The 27749-nt window shown below is 39.3% G+C and overlaps 1 protein-coding gene across 1 annotated transcript in view; it reads left to right on the forward strand.

Annotated features, from left to right (window-relative positions):
- The window catches only part of LOC110891770, a 72168-nt gene extending 46284 nt beyond the window's left edge, over positions 1–25884 (forward strand). The window contains exon 3 of the mRNA XM_022139345.2: positions 25459–25884. Coding sequence (XP_021995037.2) covers positions 25459–25872 — 414 coding nt within the window. The 3' untranslated portion in view covers positions 25873–25884. The remainder of the gene's footprint in view (positions 1–25458) is intronic.
- Positions 25885–27749: the final 1865 nt, after the last annotated feature.

Genomic DNA, 27749 nt, shown 5'->3' on the forward strand with positions numbered 1-27749 from the left:
ATCTTCCATGAGTATTCGATGGGTACAATAGGTGGGCTTATGCCCTTGATATCCGAAAGACGCCATGCAATGGCTTCCCTATTTTCTCTCAACACCTCTAACAACCTACCCTTCTCTCCCTCCTCTAACTTAGATGAAATAATGATGGGAAACTCGGAACCCTCACCTAAGAAAGCATATTCTAAGTGGGACGGGAGAACTTTGAATTCTAATGGGGCGGGCTTCTCTATAGGTGTACTCTCACTCTCACTTTTGATCTCACTCAATTCTAACACTTCGGGGAGCCACTCGTCCTCTTCTACTCCCTCGCTCTCACTCACAACCTCCTCTACCTTGTCAACTACCTCATCTATCCTACTCTCAACTAGGTCGGCTCCACTAATATAGTCAAAGCAATGGTCGACACAAGATAAAAACGATTCTATGAAATAGACCGAATGACAAGGAATACTAAGATCATCGGAACCACTAGGGTGTTCCATGGAGCGTGCTATCTCGAAAGTAACTCTCTCCTCACCGACTTGAAGTGTGATTTTCCCGTCAAAGAGATCAATGATGGCCTTGGCGGTACACAAGAACGGGCGTCCTAGAATGATAGGAACCTTCTCGTGGGCTTCCATATCAAGAACGACAAAGTCTACGGGAAAGACGAATTTATCCACTTTGACTAGAAGGTTTTCGATAATGCCACGTGGATACTTAACGGATCTATCGGCTAGAGACAAAGACATGCGTGTAGGGGACAACTCTCCTAAACCTAACCTCTCATACAAGGAATATGGCATTAAGTTTATACTCGCTCCTAGATCGGCTAAGGCCCTACACTCGGTATCACTCCCAAACAAGCACGGGATGGTAAAAAGGCCCGAATCCGTCAATTTTTCTGGGACCTTGTTCAACACTACGGCGGAACACCCTCCACTAAGGGGGATGTTAGAAACTCCTAACCTATCCTTTCATTTTAGAAGATCTTTTAAAAATTTTGCATATTTCAGCATTGATTGAAGGGCTTCTATAAAAGAAAGGTTGATTCTAAGTTGCTTAAAGATTTCTAAAAATTTCCCGTACTCTTTGGAATAAGTTTGATTTTTAAGGCGGGAGGGAAACGGAGCACGGGAAATATCAACATTGGGTGATGGAACAACTTGAATGGGCTTTTTACCTACGCTTTTCTCACTTGAAGGCCCCCCGGTGTGTGCGGTACTTACTGGGATTAACCTAGGTTGCACTTTACCGGGCGCCTCCATTTCAATCTCTTCATCTACAGGCTCCTCGTCTTCTATCTCAACACTCTCGGGTCTCACTACCTCTCCTAGAGTCCTACCACTACGGGTCGAAATTGCCTTCAAACTACCAGATGGGTTGGGCTTTGTGTTGCCCGAAAATTGACCGGGAGGTCGTTCTTGCAACTGGCGTGCAATATCCCCAACTTGCCGTTGAAGGTCTAAGAAACTTGAATGATTATTCTTTAGGAGCGTAGCGTGGTCCTCTAAAGTACGTTGGGTAGCCTGATCCTTAACCAATAATTGGGAAAGAAGGTCCTCTATCCTAGACAAACTACCATTTGACCCCTTATTCTTAGGTTGAACCTCTTGGCCTGACCCCTTACCTCTGAACTGCCCGCCTGAACCTGAACTAGCAAATGGACCTGTTTGACCCGACCCCCCACTAGAATAAAAACCTGGCCCCCTGCTTTGATATTGACCTGATGAAAAACCAGGGGGTTTCCTGATGAGCGATAAGTGTTAGCACGCCAACTAGGGTTACTATTGTTGAATGGGTTAGTTGGACCCCTATTTTGACCTGCTGTATACTCGACCTGTTCTAGGGTAAGTGTTGGGCATTCTATGGTGTCATGTTTACCTCTACAAACTTCGCATCTATCTACCTTCTTAATTTCTAGCAACTCTTTGGTGATATAATCAAGCTGAGATACTACCTTTGAGTCTGAAACGACTTGGTTCACTCCTCGAGAAGATGAGGAAGTAATCACAGGATTGGAATTCCTGCCGGTAGCACTATGATCTATATCAGCATGAGCAAAACTCTCAAAGAGGTCATTGCAGTCAGCCATAGTTTTCATTCCCATTAGGTGGCCTCCTACAGATGTATCGAATCGGGCTTTGCACTCAGGGGTAAGACCGTTATAAAATTTTTCTACTAAGGCCCAATCCGACAGTCCATGTTGGGAGCAACGTGAGAGCAATGTTTGAAACCTCTCCCATGCTAAGTGATAAGGTTCGTCAGGCTCCATTCTGAAGGAATGGATCTGATCTCGAAGGCGAGAGGCCTTCGCGGGTGGAAAATACTTAGCAAGGAATGCATCTCTAAGTCCATCCCAAGTAGTGTAAGTACCTGCTGGCTGCGAGTCGAGCCATGTGGCTGCGCGGCCAGCAAGCGAAAAGGGGAAGACTTGGAGATAGCGGGTATCAAGATTAACACCTTCGATGCCGAAGGTGCTACACAGACGGGTGAGACATTCACCAAAATCTATGTGAAACAGTAAACAATCAACAACCAAAAGTAAATAGCACACGCACCAAATCAGAAATACTAGAACACTTTACTTTCAGAAATCAATCCATAATCAAACAATAAACCGTTAAAAGATCCAAACGTTAATCAAACTATCATCTTGTCTAGGTAGTATCTAGGGTTTAGCCAAGAAACATGATGTTCAAAATAACAAAGCAAGTTCAAAACAAGAATTCATCGGAAGATATTAAAAACACGAAATTAAAGAACACCGGGAGATAAAACCCGAACAATCTTCACTTTCACGCTCCAAGCTTCAACCGAATGATTCCCGTGAGCTAAAGCACTCCAAAATACTCAAAATCTCCTCTCCAAAGTCGCCTAGGGTTTTTTAATTCGTAATTAGAGTTCTATTTTAAGTTTCTTGGAAAATTATCCTCAAAACCCTAGCTGGGAAACACTGTTTCACGAAGACTAAGGCCTCGCGTGACGCCAAGGGGGTGTCGCGTCACGCGGCGCCTCCTTGAACTGATTTTATTATTTTTTTTATTCAATTTCGATTTCCAGCTTCTCCGACGCGCGTACGAATCCCGGTTTTCTTCTAAACTGCTCGTTTTTACTCGTTTTTCATCACTTTAAGCTACGGGACCTGAAATCAAAGCTTAACGTCAGCAGTATTGAAATTCTAACCTAAACTATACTCAAAACGACTGAAAACTGACCAAAATATACACTATAAACATATGGTGATGATGGCGGTGGTTCCGAATAAGGGATGTGGTGGTTATCGACGGTGAGCAGCGTCAGTGGTGGATGTAGTCGGAAACGGTGACGATGGTTAGGGTTGAAGTCGAAACAGAGACCGGAGACGGGGTGGGTAAAGACTTCAAGCAGGTTTTGTTGGCGGCGGCGGTTCCATAAGCCTCAAGGGCGGCGGCGAACACAGCGTCAGATCCACGTAACCAACGGTCACTGGATAAAAAGGGTTCGATGAGAATTCCGACGGGAAAAGAACTAGGGTTCCGGTGATGCTGGACGACGATTTCAGGTATGACTTAAGGTTGCATGAAACTCTTCCATATAGATCTGATTTCTATTACTGCCATTAATTCTGGTTGGATAGGCATACAAGGGATTGCATTGGCTTTAAAATATTTGCTTTTTGAAGGCTTGGGAACTTTATTTTTTGGATAATTCTGATGTACCTAGAACCAAAGACCTTCCAGTTATGCCATTCTTGATATCCCGAGCTCCGGTAAGATATTTGCTTTTTGAAGACTTGGAAACTGTATTATTTAACATGAATTTATAAACCAGCTACAGGAAGCATACCCACTGAATCGTTGTCCGGCAAAGCTTCTACAAACATCATCTGCAAATTGTTTCCATCGCCAATTTGTTACTTGCTCTGCCGCATCTATCGAACCGGTAGCTTGCAGGTAGGTCGTTTATTTTCCTTTGGTTCTTTGGCGTGGATTTTGCTTTAGTTTGGATGATGAATCTTTGTTTGAGATCATGATTGTGTTTACATTCAGAGACTTCACCCAAATTTCATCTCCCCACATTGCCAATAATCATCATCGTCATACATTGTTGGGTATGTATTGTTGTGACAAGCCGATAGCGTCGTATGGCTATGGAGGCTTCTGATCGTCGATGTAGTGGCGGGTGTGTATAACTATCGTGGCCGACCTACAACCTTTTTGGTGTGGCTGCTATGCGCCCATCCAGAGGTAAACAACAACTTCAATATCTCTGGTAATAGGTTTGATGTTGATGTTTTCATCAGATTCATGGTTTTTTCGTCTCTCTTGATCTCTCTAAAAACTTATACATCTATATTTATGTGAATTAATATTTGGTACTAATGTTATGTAACTTATAGATAGAACCTGGGCGTCAAGAAAGTGACGCTTCTCTATCAAATGCAACTGGAAAAGGTAAGTTTGGAATGGTAGAAATGTGAAATGGTTGTGGGTCTAGGGTTGTGAACAATGGAGGTTAAGGGTGGATTAAAACTGAGATACTTGCTTAAGGACAAGGACCCAGTTTAGATGATGTGTTCTATGAGTTGGTATATTTTTAATCATGAATATATGGTTTGTAATGAAATGTGCATCACAATGTAGAAAATTTTCACCTCCTTTGATGATTTAGGTAATCTGCTATAAGGGATGAGGCTCTCTATAAGTTCATATCACTAACTATACATATCAAAATGGGTCGTGACCCTTACTGATGTAGCATTACTCCACCCAAAAGTCACCATGGCCTCATAAGTAAAGTTTATAGATCTGTCACTAGAGGTGCACAAAAAAGGGGCTGGGAACCGAACCTGGTTGTGAAGCCGGTTTGAACTCGAACCTAATCGTAGGGTTACAATCGGTTTTAACTCTATATAGTGGAACTGGTCAACCCAAATTCTTTGGGCATGAGAAATGAACAAAATAACACTAGATTTTGAGCACTATGTTTGTTTTGATATAGTGGTTTGCTTTAAAATAAAGTTGCTTTAGTAACTGTAGTGTCACTTTCGCACCTAATATATTATATGATATGTGACTACATAAAAGTAAGATGATAAAACATATGTTTGTTAAAATCAGTTGTCTTTCTTATATGTTGTGCTATAATCTTTGTCTTTGTTGGATGTTAGTAAAAAAAAAAACAAATTCTAAAGTTTGTTTATTATATAGGCATGTACTTAATTGAAGACTTAGATCCACCATCAAAAAAAGCCTGGTAAAGGCGGATTGGCGGAGTAGACCACGATGCGTAGAAGAAAGCTCTTTTGTCCACCGATAAGAAGCAGCCAAGGTGGGATAGCAGTGAAGAACCAGAATCGCTAAAGCGTTCCTTTTATTCAGACCATCCTTCAAAGAACAACACATCTGCGTAGATAACCAGCCCGATGTATTAGCTAGGGAAACTTGAAATTGAGTGTCAACTGTAGACTAACGACAACAAGGTATATGCCTAGGCATACGGCATACCTGATTTTGTTCACTACATATACAAAATGCAGCATGATAAATTAATGACAAGTCGTTATTAACGTATATACGAATCTAACGTGTAATGTCGTGCAACGCGCGACAGCGAATACCCCTAGCTTGACTTAAATTGTATGAGGCTATGACTGTATTTTTTTTGGTGCATGTTGGTTTTCTTGGTGACTTTCTGTTAACAGTTGGTTAACAGAAGTTTATGTAATAAAATTTGTTGACCTTTCAAAAAAAATGTCAACTTGTCGAAGGTATGAACTATAGCTAATTACCAAGATTTATTACATAGGGGTGGGCCACGTGTACTCGAAGCTAAGAACCTAATTTTGATGAATTACCATCAAAACTGCCAATATGAGAGGAATACCTATGGTCATTAGATATGGCGTAAAAAAGAAGACTAGTGAGGTAATATTGATTGTGTTTATGAAGACACTTTGGAAGATTTGGCACCGGAACGACAAGGTTTTCCAAGGCAAGTTCACCTCTGTTTGTACAGTGGTGGAAGGGATAAAAGAGGTTACGTACCGATGGGCAAAAAGAATGTATAGATAGATTATATGAAATAGGCAATATCTATTTGTTAATTATATATAAGTTTGTCAAATATTATTTTAGGTAGTATCTAATTTCATACGTGTTTCGATAATTTTAGAGTGAAATTATATATGTAATCGAAGATTTCGCTCATTTCAAAATATTTTACGTAAACACTTATAGATAATATAATTTACTTTGAGTGACCCATATAAGACACGAGTGCTTAAACTAGTAGACATATATTTTAAACCCTTCCAAAGTACACATATTTTAAACCATTCTAAAGAAGTCAACCCCATTTCCACTTATCATAGGCTTGTCATATTAGCTTCGTTAGCTAAAACGACTAAGATTTAGCCTACACTTTAAACAGGATGACTAAGACCATAAGAATTCAACTTACACGTTTTTTGAGGCAACAAAAACAATTATATATATATATATGGAACCCATTAAGTCTAACCACCTTCCAAATCGATATCCACCGTTAGATCTTGCTGAAATGAAATCTGGACCGTTTAAACTCACTAAAATAACCGCTCTTGTGGCGGTTCCAAGAGGTTATGGTTGGTTTTTGTATCAGGTGGTTACCTCCACCTTTTGCTGCCCACTATCTCCATAAATCAACCACCTAAATGTCACCTTTAACCGTTTTGAGTATTGACACCATATCTTGTACAATCTATGGTGGCAGTTAAGGGAAGTTCTTTGCAGTTTCCTCAGTTGGTGGTTACTACATCTTTTCCTGCCCATTATCTCCACAAATCAAAACTCCTACAAATCTGGGTAGTTTTCTTAATTCAGTTGAGAAGTATTGTTATATAATCTACATGCAAACAGCAATTCGTATTTTCCATTTCAATTGAATTATTCTTATGATGGAGCAATATTCTTATGATGGAGCAAAGTACAGGTGTTCAATGTAATTCTTGCAAAGGTCTTTACATGGTACTTTTTTTTTCTTAAATTCACTATTTTTGCTCACAGTTTTGTTGTTCTTCATGTAAAACTACTACAGGTTGAAAACAAAATTCCTTCTGCAACAAAATCAAGCACTTCGTTAGTAATATATAGAAAACATTGACTGACTGTTGAGGCGTCTTATCAGAATCTCATCGCCATGGCTGGATGGGTAATTCTAGCCTTTAATCATCATCTTTTTACCAATTTTGTTCGTGGTTCGTTAATTCGATAATTTAATTTTTTGTCAGACTGATTGAATAAAATTGGGAGAACTGATTTGGAGTTTTAGTTTTGGATTTTAGTCCAGAGCTTCGTTTCATGGCGTCACTTGCTACCAGCTATATATGAATCTCTTCAATTTAAAAATTACAAATTAACATGATCTGATACTTTGTTTCCATCCCTCAATTATTGAAATTACAATTCGATTATAATGTTTCTAAACAGAGTTTTTGAGAAATATGTGCTTGCTCTTCTGATAGATCTGCTGCTTATGAATGATGGGGTGATTCCATTGCAATTTCAAAAGGCATTTCCTACGATGTTTGAATGCATTTCGATTTCATATGTAATCCTTTCGTATTTTGGGTTTGCGTTTGCGTTTCAGTTATGGCGAATTTGGGGTTTTGGTAACAAACGGAAAATTTTATTTCATGATTTTCTTGTCAATGTTTAGATAAAAGGTTATTGTCAATGTATCTTTGGTTTCTGTTTTCATGACTAACTCTTCTGATTGCAAAATTGTTTTTGCTTTTTAGATTCCTCCTTGTGATTTTAACAATTTGTGAATTCTGATGAAAATTTTGGGGGATTTCTTTTTTGATATGTTGGAACATTGTGGGGGACTCAGTAACATGCTTGACGGTTTTATAAATAGTCATTCTACCTTCCTTGAAGAACACCAGTCACAATATGAGCTTCAACTATTTGAAAAATGTTAGCAGGCATAACAATTAGTTTGTTATTTTGCAGACCTAATGACATTTAGCAATTCTCTATAAGAGAGGTCGGGCTTGCGTGTGTTGCAACGTTAATCGCCACTGTTTTATCTATAGTTATAACAATCCTGTTTGCAAGAGTTGAAGAACTTTATCAATATAAATTAATGGTCTAGAGGTGACAGAATGAGAAAGACTTTTGAGTGTCTTAGAAATATGAGGATTTTGAAACCACAAGCATGGGAAGATAAGTATAAAATAAGATTGGAAGAAATGAGAAGTGTGGAGTTTAAATGGCTCAAAAAGAGATTATATTCACAAGCATTTATCACTTCTAATTTTGGAGCTCACCTATCTTCGTGGCGGCGGTTACTTTTGGGCTTTAATCTAGATTGGTGGTCAACTTACAGCGGGAGGGATGCTTTCGGCGTTAGCCACTTTCAGGATTCTTCAAGAACCGTTAAGGAATTTTCCTGATTTGGTTTCAGTGATGGCTTAAACAAAAGCTTCTCTTGATAGAATCATGGGTTTTCTGCAAGAGGAAGAGTTGCTAGAAGATGCAACGATTGTGTCACCACACGGGATGTCTAAGGTGGCAATTGAACTTAAAGATGGTGACTTTCAGTGGGACCCAAGATTGTGTCACCAATTAAATTAATCGGTCTGTAGTCGGTCAACGAAGTCGAATCTTTAACTTTCGGGACAAATGTAATAAACGACGATCCCATCCCTTTACTAATGGTGCCCTGCTGGTGAAAAACCTCCATAATTTTTCGAAAATCACCTGCAAAATAGTTCCAAAAGCGTTTGATAAAACGAAAGTTAAAACCATCTGGGCCTGGTGCTTTGTCATCCCCATAGTCAAAAATAGCATTTTTAATTTCCTCATCAGAAAAGTTTTTCACCAGCGCTATACAATCCTCTTCCGAAATATTCTTCAAACCGTATCCCTTCCAACTCGGCCACGTATACATTTGCTCTTTGAACTTGTCTCTAAAGAACCGAAAAACCTCCTTCTTAACTTCTGTTGGCTTCTGTAAGGCCTCCTAATCCAAGATCTCACTCAGCTAATGCAACCAACAGGTGTGCGGAATCCACCTGATGATCAACCACTGTAGATGAAACACTAGAATGCAAAGATTTGTGAGAGAAATCAAGAATACATAGAGTATTCTTGATGAGGAAGATGAATGACGTCACACACAGTAGCCGCCAGACAAAACACACACACAATAATTAGGGTTAGAAAGGTGCACAAAATTCCACAAAGAATCGCCATCTTGTCTATTCCACATAAAGGTATATATACAAGACAAACCACGGACTCCAAGACATACTAGAAGCCCGGACAACAACCACACTACCTAAAACCCAGACTTTTGCCTAAACACAAACCCCTGACAAAAGTCTAGACCAAAACTTGGACAAATTGTCCAAGGATAAACCTTGGACTAAGTTTCAAGACAAAAACTTGGACAAATTGTCCAAGGATAAACCTTGGACTAAGTTTCAAGACATGTACAATAAAGACCCTAACAATTGGAAGGCATGCACTTATCACCCAAAGTGCATTAACAAACTCCCCCTTGATTAGTGCATGGTCTTCATGTGGTCTTGAATTCTTTATCCTTGCTTCGAGTACTCGCTTCCTGCCCATACCTTGTTCTTCACACAGAATTGAACTACCTTGATGAACTGATCAGCTAGCTCACGATCTTCTTTAAGGTATTTCAGAGGCAGGCGTCGAAGCTTCTTCAGATGTGCTTCCCTTAGGTTGACAAGCCAAATCGGATCCAGAATTCTTGCAATCTCAACTGTCACTTTCTTCTCAGTAATCACCGCTTCCCCAGTCTTGCCATCGAGATACCAATACCCTAAGCTGTCAAATTTATCGAGATCAAATTTGCGCATAGGGATTTTACGGAGGCATCTCGCTGGAGGATAGACCATCTTCCATTCTTCCTTGCCAGTAAACTTATTGAAGTACTTAACTCCCCGACCAACTGCTGGCTTGAAAGTCTTCCATTTACTTGCTCGACTCTCAGCAACGAGATGAGGAATTAATCCTCTGATGCTAGCAACATTCGTATCGTTGTTGAGATTCAGTTAAGCAATGTGATGGAGATCACGAGCTGGAAGAGTCTGAAGGAACTTGGCCATGGCCTGAAATACTGTACCCCATCGGTCCTTTTGATCATCACCAAGCTGTGTTGTTTATCAAAATCCCAACTTCGAATCTGACCCGAATACTCACCTTTTGTGTTTATATACCTCTTCCTTTGAGTTTCGTCAGGAAGAGGTTTAAACCATTTGCGAGCTGCCAAACTAACTTCCTCGGGAACTCGAATAGGATTATAGATTTCATCACTGTTAACCGGTAGGGACTCGTACTCGATCCTTTTCCCTTGCGCAGTCTCAATGAATTTGAACTTACCAGCTAGTTCATCATCAGTTCGCCAGTCTTCAACCAGTTCCTCAACCACTTCACCATCTCCTAAAACTAAATCAACAGCAGGATCTAATTCAGAATCAGATAGGGCACCTGTATCAGCATCTACAGGACCTTTATCTCCCCCTGCGGCTGCACCCGAGGACTCCCCCTCAACTTGAGCCGAGGTTGCAGCTTCAGGAGCACGTGCGCTCCTTGACTGCTCCCCCCTGCTTCGCTGTGTTGGGATCCTTGTCCTTGTCCTTGTCGAGATCATCTCTGATTTTCATTAGCTCATCTATCTTACATTGAGCCTGAATCTGAAAATCCGAATTCTCCCCCTGAGCAGCAAGGAGTGACACGAGATCCGTCACAATACCGAGAAGTCGATCCGTTGTCCTAGCCAAAGTCTTCTGTCGGGCTGAAGTCGAGGCATCTTGCGTTATGAACTTTCCCAACTGAATACTTTGGTCTTTGGTTAGACGAAAGAGCTGCGTCATCTGCTGATCTCGAACCGCTTCCTTTTTCTTCAAGTAAACAATTTCTTTCTGCTGCTTCGCGATCTGATTCTTATGTTGCACCATGACCTTAGCAGCATCCTGAAATTTTCCACGAACAAACTCTTGAAAATTGCTCTTGACCAGAACTTGACGGTCTCGAGGCAGAAGCCGTTGAAGGTCTAGGAGCAGGAGGTCTAGAAACAGACGGTTGTGCACCGGATGGCCTAGGACCTGAAGACGGCAAAACTGGAGGTCTCTAAGATCCTTTCTTCAATCACACTGACGGACTTGGACCGAAAGAAACCTTCGGACGGACTTTTCGTGTCTTTGGCGCTCGCATATCGGTGAAAGCACTAGGCCGCGATGGCAAGGAAGAACTTCCTGATAAGGCAAACAAATTGCCCGTACCCATTGGAGAAGATAACGACCCAAAAAGCGGTACTGTAGGAATCTGAGAAGAAATCATCGGCGTTAACGGATGAACAGAAGTAGTCATGCTGGTAGCTTCCACAAAGGAAGAGAACGGAAGTGAAGAAGACAGTGACAGAAGAGCGATAGATAACTCCAAATTTAGGAGACCTCTGGAATCTGATGGAGCAGCGCTTGATGTAACCATAACTGAAGCAACTATCGGACTCGAAGACTGAATATCCGAAACAGTAACCCGTCGTCGCTTATACGTCTAGAGAGGAGCTGATACACGGACACTATCAGTATCAGGACGACAACGGTCTTCATCCTCATCATCGGAAGAAGAAGAACTAAAAGCGATTGAATCCAAATCGTTTGCTCTATCATTCCAACTCGCTAAGCGTATACTCCAGTCGGAAGAGGGACCGAAAGAAGCAACCTTTGCTCGAAATAACTCAAGTTTTTCCCTTTCAGAAGGTGTGATACGATTTTGAAGGTCCTTCATAACTAACAGGAGGTATTGCTTTTCAGTTAGCATATCATTAACAGACTCATCCACAGAAACTTCTTCGATAGGACGCTTCCCTTTATCAACTGCAAGGGAAGACGGACCCGCTTCTAGAGCCGCATCAAGCTCTAGGATCACCTCATCAGTTTCTACAGCAACTCGCGTTGCCGAAGACGTAGAAACTGGAGCCTGAACAAAACATTTTCCTGAATAGAAGCATCAACAATTGGTTCAACAATAACCGGTTCTTCAATGGGTTCAGGTTCCGGAGTATTAACCGGTGGTTGTTGAAGATCAACCTGAGGTTGAACAACCACGGGTTCGTGAACATTATCCTCAACTGCCCGCATTCCTCCACTAAAGATTTGATCAACACCATTCCGAATGTTTAACCAAATTGGATCATTTTCCGGATTGTAGTTCTCTTGAACAATTGCACCAAGCAAAGGAGTCGTACCAGGACGAGCATCAGTCCTTTTGGACACATTAACCTTGGCACAATCGGTAAAAATACGAGTATGCATGGGCGCTTGAGCGTGCGCAGGTAGAGATCATCAGTGAGAAATTGTATGGCCGGTTGTAAGTTAACCCAATCATTGTAGAAAGAAGATCATGAGCCATGCTATCCATTCCTGATTTTCGTGCAGCTAAACACTGCATCATTACATGAAAGAAATATCTCCACTGCCCAAGAATCAATCCTTTGGCGATCTCCTTCCTGGTAAAACAACCCACGTAACCGAAAGATCTAGCCCCACGTTCACGAAATTGCTTAACATAACACGTGTTTCCATAATCTAAGTCACCAAACCGCAAATCCGCACGAATAACAGCTTCTGTGATAACAATAGGGCTTCCATGAATAGTAGCTTCGATAGAATCATCCACAATCTGAGCCGTACGCCAAAATTCTTCAATATACTCTTGTACTTGGTGAATATTTTCTGAAATCGCGAAACAAATTCTTGAATTTTGAAGAAAACGTATAATATCAGAATATTCGGCTCCACCACGAACGTTTCGTTTAACAATGCAATCTGATTGTGATGACGATGAAATTTTCGAAGAGGTGGATCTGCCATATCTGTTGGAAATCAAAACAAAAACGAAACACATGCATCAGAATAATGTCTAAGGAATACTAACAGAAGTAAACATATTGTGAAACACAACAGTTCTCAGTGAGCTATTTTCATCCGGATTAGAACAACAGTATGCAGTTTACACATAGTCAACTCCAACCATAAACTTTGGCAGCATTTCTATCTCATAACAGACCAAAACAGATTTGAACCACTGAACACAGACCAAAACAGATTTTATTTTAAAACAAACAAGACTGAACACCCAAACTCGGAATTTTAAAACTCGAAATCGGAACAAATCCAACAGTTTCAACCGTCTTTAAAACACGGAATTTTAAAAAACGAAACTTGTTAAAACTCGGAACTGGAAGTAAAACTCGGAACAGGAATTTTTAAAACTTGAAAGTTGTTAAAACTCGGAATCTTAAACCTTATGAAAACTCGGAGCTTAGAATATGAAATCTCGGAGCTTAAAACTCGGAACTGAACATGAAAACTCGGAACTGAATATCGGAACTGAACCATATGAAAACTCGGAACTGAAACATATCGGAACTGAAAGTTGTTAAAACTCAGAACTATTTAACAGATTGAAATTCGGAGGCTTCTAATACTCGGACTTTAAAAGCTCAGAACAAAACTTGGAACCAAGATTTAATAACACAGACCTTTGAAAAACAAGGTCTTAGAATTGCTAAAACTTGAAAGTTGAAACCTCAGAATTGTTAACCTCGGAACAAATCCAAAACAGTTTCAAAACTGTTAATAACTCCAAATTTTTTAAAACTCGGAACCACTTGATATCGGAACTGAAACATATCAGAACTGAGATAAGACTTTAAAACTCGGAACTCGGAAGACTTTTAAAACTGTTTAAACAAATTTTTAACATGTTTTAAAAACTGAAACATATCAGAACTGAGATAAGACTTTAAAACTCGGAACTCGGAACTCTTTTAAAACTCGGAGCTGCTGTTGTTCTAAAACTCGTTCTGAGAAGATTTTAAAACTCGGAGTTGCTGTTGTTTTAGAAACTCGGAACTGAGAATTGAACATTGAAGATCAAACCTCGGAACTGTTTTTAACTCAAAAGCTCGGAACAATAACATTACCTCGGAACACATCTAATATCATTGAAAAGAAAACTCGGATATTCAAACAATAAAAACTCGCAAACTTTTGAAGATCAAAAAGCTATATTTCAAATTTCTTTCATCTTCTTCCTTATACCCAAGAATACCCGCCAAGGACATCACAAAATTCCACTAAAACTTCACTCAAATAAGCAACATTTTTACCTAATCAAACATATTCAAAAACACAACCAATTAAGCAAGAATTTAACCAACAAAGCTCAAAAATTAACTCAATCATTCAACTTTCTTCAAGATTCAAAACCCCCAACCTCAAGAACACCAAGTTCTTGAAGCCAACACAAAACCCCCAAAATTTCTCACAAAACCCTAACTTCAAGATGTTCAATAGCATCAAATATCATCATCATTCAGCAAGAAAGAAACATTCAAGCAAGAATTAACAAGAAATAAGAACACTAAGTTCAACCAAGATGGAAATCTAAGCCCTAGAAACCAAGGTTCTTACCTAATTTGAGACAATGGAGATGTTATGAGTGTAGAAACACATACCTTGAAGAAGACTTAAGGTTCTAATCAGAAGTAAAGAGATTTGTAAGAAGAATGGAGTGAAAAGGGAGGGGCGACACTGAATTTGTTCTCCTGAGTCTTGTTTTGAATGAGAGAAGAAGAAGAAGTTTTTGAACCAAACCCTTATACACCTACAAAACTCGGACTAGAGGGTGTAAAAAAAAATTCGGTCTGGTTAAAACTCGGACCATGATAACGACATTATTATTATTATTATTATTATTTTTTAAGTTAAAAAAAAATTGGACCAAAGGGGTTTATTAAAAACTCGGACATTAACCCATTAAAACCTCGGTCCACTTAAAGCTCGGACTTGAACTCCTAATTTCAAACCCGAAATTTTTGCTTTCCTAACTTTGATCGATAATTTTTTAAATAAAAAATAAATAAATAAAAATTGGTAAAACTTTCAAAGAACAATCCTTTCACTTCCGAACCTAAAGATTTCGAAACGGAAAAATATCACTACTCGGAACAAAAATTTTATCGAACCCTTTAAAATGACGAAGTTTCCCACACACACTTAGATGTATCTTGCACGACCAATTTTCCATGAGAAAGAATTATTTTAAGTAACCGAACTTGATGTTTAATATCTTATTAAAAAAAAGTTCACAACCCTTAGAGTATTTTTCAGAAAGATAACTCGCAAATAGAAACAAGAAAGCAAAATCTTTATGTTGTTTTTCAATTTTTTACTGAAAAAGAGGTTAAACCTACGAACGTATTCACACTAACTATCTTTTTGTGAAATCGGAGCAAAGGGGTCATATCGGTTTTTCTGTCAGTACCGACACATGAACCAGGGTATTTTAGTTTAAGCCTTTAGAATGATATTAACAGTTCAAGACGTTCAACGGTATTGTGGTCCACTTAAGTTTTAGCACGCTTTCGAACACTGTTTTCGAGATATGTGATTAAGTATATTAATAACTGATTGTAACTATGTTTACCCACCTCAGAATATACTCCCGTATCAAGGTATGCACGAGAGATCATCTTACTGGTGAGTATACCATTTATCATCTGTTTTAACGTATAAACTGATGTGAGATACTCACTTATTTTAGATTGAAAACAAGCCCTATGTGATAGAATCACTTATTGATGAGGAACTTGATTTTCAGATGCATGAGGGCACAAGAGCAAGTCCGTGAACAGGTTAGTACCATCGTACAGACAAAGAGACGAACTTGACTCCCGCATAAGAGTTGTGATATATTATCACATATTTTGTGGGACATGTGATTGTTTATCACTTATTGAGGTCGAACACATCATGTATTATATACATGATTGAATGATATTTACACGTATGTATGGAATCATGGAAGATCTAGACTTGCGTCCCCGTTGTTTTCAGTAAAAGAAACAACCATGATACCCAGATGATAAACAGCATGAAGACCACGTATCTCAGAAACTCGGCAATCTATCAAACGAAATTACGGTACCAAGACCATATATCCGAGAGATGTACCACACAAGTTACGCAGTTCATTATGTTTATATACCAAAAACAGGTTCTTATTGACGCGTAAAACCTACCGAAGCAACGTATAATGAAGCTGCTACAGTTAACGGTTAATTTTATATATGACCATAGTCCTGCACCAGATACGACTAACCGATGTACTATCATTTCCCTTATATCTCAACACGACTTCTTTTTATATTTTTCAAATGTTTTTGTATTTTTTTTTTAAATTTATCCTACAAACTAAGTAAAATATTTTTTTTGAAGTTTTTCAATTTTTGGAAAGCGGTAAGAACTGTACAGAAACCATAAAATAAAGTTTCTATGCGAGTTTTGAAAAGCATTTTACTCGGGGTTGATCATGCCAATCATTCGGACCAGATTTTCAAATCTAGCCCGATCGAATTTCTTTGTAAACAGGTCGGCAAGATTATCCAAGGTGTCTACCCTAACCACTTCTATTAAACCCTTCTCAGCACAGTCGCGAATGAAGTGATGCCTAACATCTATGTGCTTAGTGCGTGAGTGATTAACTGGATTGTTAGTTATGGAAATGGCAGAGTTGTTATCGACAAGAATAGGAGTTCGAGTAAAATTCAAACCGTAGTCCCTCATTTGCTGCTGAATCCACAAGACCTGAGCACAACAGCTTGATGCAGCAATGTAATCGGCCTCGCACGTGGATAGAGAAACGGCAACTTGCTTTTTGCATTGCCAAGAGACAAGACGGTTCCCAAGAAGTTGTGCGCCGCCAGAGGTTGACTTTCTGTTCATCGGGCACCCTCCGAAGTCTGCGTCTGCATACGCCAGCAAATCCAGACCACCTTCAGCTGGATACCACAATCCAAGCTTAGGTGTTCCTTTCAGATACAGATATCTGAAGATACGCTTGACCGCTTTCAAGTGAGACTCCTTCGGAGTTGATTGGAACCTGGCACACAAACAAACAGAAAACATAATATCTGGTCATGAAGCAGTAAGATACATTAGCGAACCTATAATTGCTCGATATAGAGTCGGATCCACTTCAGGATCTTTCTCCTTATCGGGTGAAAGCTTGTGATTTGTCGGGAGAGGCATGTCATAAGGTAAGCTATCTTCCAATCCAAATCTTTTGAGAATCTCGTGGACATACTTTGTCTGATGCACGTATGTCCCGGTTTTTTCTTGACTCACTTGAAGACCTAGAAAGAACGATAACTCGCCCATCGCGCTCATTTCAAATTTTGACTTCATCACCGCCTCGAACTCACGACACAATTCTTCATTTGAAGAACCAAAAATTATGTCATCAACGTAAATTTGCACGATCAGAAAATCTCCCCCTTTCTTCAATATGAACAGTGTGGAGTTAATCGCGCCACGCGAGAACCCGTGCTCCAATAGATGTCTTGATAAAGTCTCGTACCACGCCCGAGGAGCCTGATGGAGACTGTAGAGAGCTTTGTCCAACAAATAGACTTTGTTGTCAGACCCTGGAGCTTCGAAACCTGGTGGTTGGGATACATACACAGTTTCATGCAATTTCCCGTAAAGGAACGCGCTTTTCACATCCAACTAATAGACTTTGAAACGCATGTGTGCAGCAAAAGCTAGAAACAAACGAATGGCTTCCAGTCTTGCCACCGGTGCATAAACTTCTGTATAATCAATCCCTTCCTCTTGATTGAAGCCTTGAACAACCAACCGTGCGTTGTTTCTGATGACAACACCCTTATCGTCTTTCTTGCACTTGAAAACCCATTTCGTGTTGATTGCATGTTGGCCCTTTGTAAGATCGACCAAATTCCACACCTTTAACTTGTCGAACTGAGCTAACTCTTCTTGCATCGCCTCACACCAAGAATTATCCTTTAGAGCCATCTGATAGTTCTTCCGCTCTATCTGAGAGATAAAACATTCATGTAGGCTAAGATTGTAGATTTCTTTCTTCTTGATAGCAGAGAACAGACACTGCATCTCTGAAATACTCCTTCGCGTTTGCACTCCTGCATTTGGATTCCCAATAATATTATCAACAGGATGATGAATATTTGTTCTTGAAACTAGGATTGCTGGAGCTTGAAGATTGTTTCCCAAATTCGATTGAATCTCCCCCTCAGCATTTGCATTACTACTAGAAGCTTGATCATTTCCAGAAGATGCATTAACATTTGGATATGCTGAAAAATCAACGTAAAGATCACCACTTGTAGTTTGAGCAGCTGCATTGGGGATCTGCTCAGCAACAACTTCGTTTACAATCGAAGAATCAGCGACTGGAACATTCGAAGACACATTAGTAGGAATACTTGCTCTCCAGCTCGCATCCACTTCATTTTTGTTCACAAGATGTGTGTATACAACCTCCGAATCTTCTTCTGAAACATCAGGAAGATCAAATGAATCAAATAATTTATCATAATCATAACCGCTTTTAGGACCGAATTCGGACGGTGGAGGATCGTAACTCAAAGGAGTTATATCAAACACGATCTCCACTGTACGCTTCTTAATGTTATAAACGCGTTTGTTTGGAGTTCCATTGGCATATCCCAAAAAGAACCCAACTTCTCCAACTTCCCCCATTTTAGGAGTATCTTTGGTGCGTTTGATAACACACTTGATCCCAAAAGGTTGAAAACCAGATAAGTTCGGTTTCCTGTTTTCAAGCAATTCATAACACGTTTTATCTTCTCTTTTGACCGTAAGCACATGATTTAACACATAACATGCAGTGTTTACCGCCTCGGCCCAGAAGAAAATTGGCAACTTTGATTCAGAAAGCATAGTTCGGGCCGCCTCAATTAGGGTACGATTCTTCCGTTCTACAACTCCGTTCTGTTGAGGAACATATGGAGCGCTGAACTGATGAACTATTCCCATTTCCCGACATAACTCATCCATATAATGATTTTTAAACTCAGTGCCGTTGTCACTTCGGATTTTCTTAATATGAAGTGAATAATTTTTCTCAAGTTGTTTGAACAAGTCTCTTAAAATACCAGCAGTTTGGTCCTTTGTTTTTAAGAAAAATACCCACAAGTATCGTGAGAAATCGTCCGTGACAACTAGGCAATAAGACATCCCACCAATGCTAGCAACATGGATCGGGCCGAAAAGATCCATGTGAAGCAATTCAAGTGGTTTTTGGATTGAGTTAACAGTTTTCGGTTGGTGAGGCTTTCGTTTGATTTTTCCTTTTTCACATGATTCACATTTGTTGTGCATATTGAAACTACGTAAAGGAACCCCCAACACTAAGTTGTTTTTCACTAAGTGGTTCATTTTTCGTAGATGCACGTGGCCCATTCTCCTATGCCAGAGATACGATTGATCTTCAGTCGCCTTCGAAAGTAGACATGTCACTGGAGCAGACGAGTTAACCAACGGGCGCATGTCCATGACATATGTGTTATTCACCCTTGGAGCCCTCATTACGATCCAATCTTCAGGAACAACAAATCCCGGACGCAAAACGAAGCAAGCTTTATCAGTGAACAACATCGTGTACTTGTTATCACAAATTTGAGAAACCGACATCAAGTTATGCTTCAGTTCTTCAACGTAGTTCACTTTATGCAGCGTAATTTTTCCATTTGACACCGAACCTTCACCGATTATGTATCCACCCTTCTCACCGGCAAAGTTCACATAACCACCACGAATTTGTTTAAAGTTGTTCAATAACTCTTTATTTCCTGTCATGTGTCTGGAACATCCACTATCGATATACCAAATATAGATAGCCCTCTTCAGTTGCTCCTACACTTCCCAACAAGAAAATTTAGTTAGAATGTGGGACCCAAGCCATGATGGTCTTGGGTCGTCCCGATTCGTCAACATAAGAAAACTCTTTGAAATAACCATCATCTCCTCTGTGTCCTCCATTTCCATTTCGGAAATTGTTGGAATGACTCCCTGCAAATCGTGGATTATACGGAGTTGACGATCTGTTGGTATAACCAGAGTTTCCATAACCTCGGCTTCCATAGTTTTGGTAACTGTAATTTTGATTCCTGGATGGCTCAAAATTCCTACCAAATCTAGGAACATCATCGTGTCTTGAGAATGATCGTGGATGATTATCCGAATGCTGTCTTTGATTTGGAAATCGAGGGGTGACGCATTTCAATCATTCACGAATTTGTTCTGTGCATGAGGTCTAACATAGTTGTTGTTCGAACCTCCAGAATGTTGGTCATTCTCAAATGTTTGGAAAGTAACATGATTTTGTCGTCTGTGAGGGGTTTTCTCACGAGTATCATGTCTTTGAGATGAACTTTCCGATCTTTCATCACGATTAATAACAACTGGTTTCTCCCCATGATCCTGATTTTGTTGTGATTTAACATTTGTTTTGACAACCGGTTTTACTTCTTGTTTAAGTACATTGTTTTTCTCAACCTTCTGATTTTTACCGTTTTTCTTTTCAACATTAACTGCTTCATTTTGTGGTTTTTCAACAAAAGGTTTCTTTTGATCAGGATCAACAAGGGATTTACCCTTGTCATCTGGACAATCTGCTGCTAAGTGTCCTTTCCCACGACACTTATAACATTTGCGAACTTTCGCAGTATTCTTTGGACGTTCCTCATGACTGGTCGAAGATGATGATGCGTTAGTGGGATTTTTCAAAATTTGGTTGACAAATTGAGAGTTTAAATCTGTTTCGATCTTCTCTTCTTCTTTGATAAAATCTTCCCCTTTAACAAACTCAGTTTTAGGGATATTTTTCAAATTCTTTTTAGGTTTCCCACGTGACTTTGGTTTTGACTTCGCATTTTGAACTTGATTAAAAATTTCCAAAATTTTATTGCTTATCAAATTCTCAATGTTATCAAAATTTAGCTCATTTTTCTTTGTAACTTCACTCACCTTCGACTGTTCTGAGTCAGAAGCCTCATCTGGCTCAGATTCCGACTCACTTTGCGGTTCAACCGTCAGAGGGATTTTTGGCACAAAATTTGCCAATTCAGGATCAATGCTTGGCATCGATGTATAATTATGGTTTACCGGTGGAGGCACTTTCTTATAACCGATGCCAAACATTTCTTCCTCGGATTCTTTGAGACGTTGGCTGTTAATACAGAAATTCATCACTTCAGATGAATCCCCGAACTTTTCAATTTTTCGTTGCAAATCTAAAATCAGATTATCTTTTTCCAAAATGATTTTGTTCTTTTCCATAACACAATTTTGGTTCATTTCAAGTTCAAATTTTAATTCCTGATTTTTAAGAGTTCCCTGTGCCACAAGTCTCTCAAATTCAGAGATATCATTTTTCAACGCTTTTATCTTAATTCGGTGTTCTTTATCCGAATTAGACAAAACAGCAATGAGTTCTCTGGATTTTTCTAAATCTGCAATCAGATTTGTGTTGTGAAGTGCATATCTGTCAATCTTAGTGACAAACTCTACACATCTTGCACATCGCTTATCTCCAGAAGATGATTTTACCTCAATGCCAGCCATGAATGCACATGCTTCATTTTCTACGGAGTTTTCTTCCAACCTTTTAGCTTCTGCATCCGCAAATTGCTGCATTTCGGCTGTAGAGATGATGAACTCAAAGCATTCTCCCTTTTCTCCATCTTCTGTTTTGTTAGATTTTTTCAATAGGCTCTTCATTCAAGTTATCTTAATTCTCAGCAACATTCCCCGAATCCAACTCTTCCCTAAAAAGCTCAGCTACAACCACAAGTTCCTCAATGCTAGCCTCTTCGATAACCTCTTCACACACTTCTTCGTTCACAATTTCAGCTGTAAAGGCTTGTGACACAATAGCTCCTGAAATGTCTTCCAATGCACAACCCCAGTCGTAAGGCTCAGTCACATTTTGTAGAGGTTGAGCCACCATAGCATTGTTTGTTGAAGGTGTAAGATTTTCAGAACCACTTGGACGAGCACTTGAGTTTGAAATAGTTGATGCATTTTTATGAGGTCTTGAATTGTTTCCTTGAGAGTTGCTTTCTCTGTCAGATCTTTCCATTTTCGGCTTCCGACAATCACGTGCGAAATGCCCGTAGATGCCACAGCTATAACATTTCACCTTTGACATGTCGACTCCCATTCGAGTCTTCGTCTGACCTCCTATGAACTTCCTACCCATTCTTAACAGAAATTTCTTCGCTCTACGGACTAAGAGTGCCATATTGAGCTGTAGATCAAGTTCTTCCATTTCGTCTTGGTCTATCTGGTCAAAGTCCTCATCGAGACTTGACGGTTCAACGAGCTTTCCGAGACAGAAGTTCTCGTAGGCAGTCATGAAAGACGCCAAAAGGCTCATGTTTTCTTCTATCAACTTTATGCAGCTTGCATCTAACTTTGGAATGTTCAAGTTTGTTGCTTGAGATTTCTGAGCTCCACTGGAAGAGTACATTCCTTGATTGGAATTTGTTGTTTCACTTGAACTGACATTGTTGCTTATAAAGGCATGTTCACTTGCAGGAACTTCATTCTCTGAATATAGGGCAACACCGGTTACTCCATTACTACCCTTATTCGTCGGTTTTGAAGCTTTATATAACTAAGGATCTTGGATCTTCCCGAAATCAGATGCTTGATCTTCCATATTCCAAGCATAACTCTTCAGTTTTTGTACAACTTCTTCCAATGAGAGCTCCTTGTAGAGAACATCTTCTCTAATCAATGCGGTGTACATATTCCATTCTCTGGGAAGGCAATTCAGAAACTTCTCAACTTTCTCAAATTCAGTGTAGATGCCTTCTTGACTTCGATCAAGTTCGCTCAACAGATGATAAAATCGATTCACCGTGTCATCGAATGACTCATTCCTTAAAGCTTTAAACACAACGAATTGAGTCTTCAATCGTTCGAGACGTCGTTTCTTGTACATTGCATTTCCCTTATAGCGCTCGATCATGCTATCCCACAACTCCTTCGAGTTACTTCTCTTGTGGAAAGTATGAAGTATAGACTGCGTCATAGCCATCGTAATCATTGACATAGCTTTCCCTTCACAATCATAATACTTTCTTTGGTCGTCGGTGAGTGCCAAGTAAGTATCAATCGTTAACGTTCTTACTAGAGTAGCTCCACATCCTTTAACGATGCACAACCAGATCTTGATGTCTTTCGCTCTTACATACCTTTCGAAACGCTCCTTCCACTCAGGAAAATCAAGCTCGTTTATCAACAAAGGAGGTTTGTCGTTACTCCCTACCTCAGCATTGTGCTTGAGGTTTTGCACCATTGTAGTCAGATTGTTGTTTGCCACTTCGAGATAGTTGTGGAAGAAACAGTGAGTTTAAACAGAAATTAACAGTAGGTTTCCAAGCAAGAACTGACACTGGGAAGGTTTTCTAAGTCCAAACCTGGAGAGAAAACACGGAGTGAAATGTCTGAGGTTTTAACAGAGAGCAAACCCAGATAACAACCTGAAATAGAACACCAACAAAAACTCCACACTACACTGTTAAGGAATTAGACTCGGGCCACTCTACTCTATGCTAAAACACGGACTTGTTGAACTTTATAAGAAACTCATATCAAAAGAAAGCCTAAAACTCGGATAAATTGTTATATAAACTCGGACAATTTAAAAACTCGGACACCTTAAAATGAATTTCGGACTACAATGAACCTTTAAAAACTCGGACCCACAAAGGTTATGGAAACTCGGACACAATACTAATGATCAAACAAACTCGGACTTAATTTTAACTAGAAACTCAGATAAACTAGAGAAGGTAAACTCGGAATAAAAGGCACATACTCAAAACTCGGACCTCTCAAGTTATGAAACTCGGACCTTCAAGAAATAGATTTAAAACTCAGACTTAATTTGAAACTAACAAGGAGACTCCACTAAAACTCGGACCTAATGGAGGTTCTAAAACTCGGACCTAAGGAAGGTTCTAAAACTCGGACCTACAAACCCTGACCAAGTAAAGGTGTAAAGAAAAACTCGGACAAAGCTCAGAAACAAGCTTCTGGATTATTTCCCCAGTGTGACTTCACACTACTTCACACTGGTTCATCAATACCCCAGAAACGCAAACACAAACTTTAAAGCACGGACAATCCTTCCAAAGATCAAACTAAGAATCTTTTTCAACCTTCAACACACTGTATGAACAAAAACCAAAACCTCTGTAAAACCCAGATGAAGATCAACACTAAGAATCACTAAACTACTCAAAATCCATCACCAAATCACTAGAAATGAATGATGAATCAAGAATAAATCACAAAAACTCAATAAACACTCACTAAACCCTATCAAAGTTTGAAATTTTCTCACAAAAACCTTCAAACTAAGAAACACCTACAGTAGTATGAGCACACTGCTCTGATACCACTTGTAAGGCCTCCTAATCCAAGATCTCACTCAACTAATGCAACCAACAGGTGTGCGGAATCCACCTGATGATCAACCACTGTAGATGAAACACTAGAATGCAAAGATTTGTGAGAGAAATCAAGAATACACAGAGTATTCTTGATGAGGAAGATGAATGACGTCACACACAGTAGCCGCCAGACAAAACACACACACAATAATTAGGGTTAGAAAGGTGCACAGAATTTCACAAAGAATCGCCATCTTGTCTATTCCACATAAAGGTATATATACAAGACATACTAGAAGCCCCGACAACAACCACACTACCTAAAAACCTTACTTTTGCCTATACACAAACCCCTGACAAAAGTCTAGACCAAAACTTGGACAAATTGTCCAAGGATAAACCTTGGACTAAGTTTCAAGACAAAAACTTGGACAAATTGTCCAAGGATAAACCTTGGACTAAGTTTCAAGACATGTACAATAAAGACCCTAACAATTGGAAGGCATGCACTTATCACCCAAAGTGCATTAACAGCTTCGTCTTCCATTGCCCATCTATAATCAATCCCGGTATGCAGTTCGCAACCCTCCTACAGTTAATCGAAGCATGAAAAAATTTTGAGTTAGTGTCCCCTTCTTTAGCCCATTATTCCTAGCTCGCTGTTTCAAATCCCGAGCTCTAAACAAATCCAACTGAGCAAGCCTCCTGCGTCCTTCTTCCCAAGTCCACAACTCTTCCTCCACCAAGTCTCGTATTTCCAACTCTTTCTCTAACTTGCACAACTCAGTAATAGGAAAAGCATTTAATACAGGAGCTTATGATGATATATGGGTTATGGAGAGGATTTAATATACGTTGCATGCTTATTATATTTTTGGCTTTAAATTCTCTTTATTTTTTATGATATTATATTGCTGCCAAATTGTTCAAACAAAATCACAACTATATATTTCTATTTTAACCATTTGCCTTTGAGTTGAATTTTATAGTATAAACTTGTATAGATATATCTTTAAGCTGAGAAACTCACTATGCCTTAAATATGTTTATAAAAACGATGCATTTCTACACGCAATTACTTTGGCTATGCATTAATTTGGAGAGATCTGTGACAAATGATAAGTAATATTTTGGTTTCTAATATCTTTTAATATCATGGAAACACTGCAGGATATTAGAGCTACGAAGAAGACCAAGTTGGCCCAAGACCTTATTACAACTTTACAGGCGCTGCTAGAGCAGGAGAAAGCTCATATAGAGACCAAAATGGTAAACATGCATGAACAAGAGAAGGCTCAGATTGATTTTGATAGTTGTTGGAAATATACGAGTGTGCAGATTGAGAAAGGAAAAGAAAAGACTTCTGACATCATTTCAAAGTTGAAGGAGATCAAAGATTTAATGACAGAATTGCCTGCATCAAACCGGGCTACCATTCAACCATCTTTTTCTACCTTGTGTGTAGAGGCCGACATTGTCATGAATAAGATAACAGATTGTACGAAGATGCAATGCGATGAGAATCTAAGGCGTGCAAGTGTGTGCTTTCATGAACTTGCTACAACATTGCGGACGTCACCTTAGCCAAATTGTAAGTTCTTGTCTTCTTAATTTACTATGTACTCACAAGTGACGACTATAATCCAAATGCCAACTCTTGGTACCAGTGTAATCGTACTATTACTATGTTTAATGCTTCCCTAGCTGAAAATGGATTGTGAATGGGATTCGAAAAGGTTTATTGCACCATCTTTGTATCTATTTTTAGATTTTTACAATTTGTTTTCCGTATTTGGAGTTTCAGACACATTTTTACAATTCGTTTTCCGTATTTGGCGTATCAACACAAAGGCATATCAAATATGTCATCTGGTGAAGCATGAATCATGTTGAAGATTCAAGATGAATTTACAACGCCCATGTGATAAGTGCATCTGCATTGCAAGGTTTTTGGATCCAAGATCCGTTTATATGGAAGAGAGATTAGGCGTGTTTGATCCTTTGCCAGTTACTAGGTTTTGGCGTGAATTCAAATAATTAAAAGCTTCATGAATTTTCTCTCTATGGGACCAAAACCTACAACATGAATGAGGCCTTTAATTATTTGCATTGATATATTTCGATAGAAGGGGAGACTAAAATAAAGCAGTGTCCAAAAGCAACTGAGCATTGCGTATGATACGCTCATGTTTTCTAAGAATCGTGAGAACTTGGTAAAAAAAAATAATCAACATCACTTTTTTACATAAAATATTTTATTTATTTTTTTTAAGTTAGTCACAATATTTTATAGAATTCTCAAGATAACCTTTCCTTAAAAAGCATTGAAGTCCTAGAATCATGTCGTCATTTCCTGATAAATTAAGGCTATAGGGTGTGGTTATGACTGTCATGACCACCATGACTTTTCACGTCAGTGCCATGTCACCTACCTCTAATCTATCATCCAAAACCAATATCATAAGCGTGTGGTCATGACCCAAACATTATTCTTTTATTTATTTTAATTTATCTAAAGAAAAAGGAAATGATTTCTTGAAAATGGAAAGGAGGACTATGGTTGCCATGATTTAATCCATGCCAAACCATGGTGGATCATGCAACGAGGTGGTGTAGTCTTCCATTCATGTTCCTATGTGACGAATCATGTCTCAACCATGACCCCACACCCTTTAGCCTAACAGTATCATCATGTCTGTTTCGTTACTGTAGGTCCACTTGGAGGATCAAGATTAAACCTACTTCCTTGTTTGTTAACACACTAACGAGTGCGAAATCCACGTAAGTATGCAAACCAAAGCAAAAAGGAACAAACACAAAGTAACCAAAGATTCACAAAGCTTTGATTAAGTGAAGAGAATCAGAACACATACACAAAGTGTTACAAACTCACAGGACTCTCTTGAACTATGGAACAAGTCTCTGTTTATATAGGCCCCAATATCCAGTAACACTACGAAGAGTGTTACTGGGCCACGAACACTTAGCTGGAGTCTTCGTGGTCAACATCAACGAACACCCATGGACCACGAACATTGAAGTATGGACGAACCCTTCATTCTTTGTTGAGACTCTTCGTAGACTTCATGTTTCAAGATCTACTATTACTTCATGCAAGCATATTTTAATTATACACATGTGACATCATCATGACATCATCATGATGATGTCAAGGTGATGTGAGCTTGTGACGCTTCGTGCTTCGCGTGTCGAACTATAGGGCGCACGATAGAGGAATGTCGTGATATTGGGCTTGAACGGAACCGAACCGAGTCAAACCGAACCAAGCCGCATCCACAAAGTGCATCAACAGTTACATTTACACATTCAAGATTAGTTGGCCACTCCTTGACCAGTAAGGCCCAACGATTCATTTATAGTACCTTTGACATTTCCCTATCGTGATATTCAGTACTCAAGATGAGATGAGTAAAAAGTTTGAACAAGCTCGAGATTAATCA

Source organism: Helianthus annuus, chromosome 11 (genome assembly GCF_002127325.2).
Source record: "Helianthus annuus cultivar XRQ/B chromosome 11, HanXRQr2.0-SUNRISE, whole genome shotgun sequence".
NCBI classification, from domain to species: domain Eukaryota; kingdom Viridiplantae; phylum Streptophyta; class Magnoliopsida; order Asterales; family Asteraceae; genus Helianthus; species Helianthus annuus.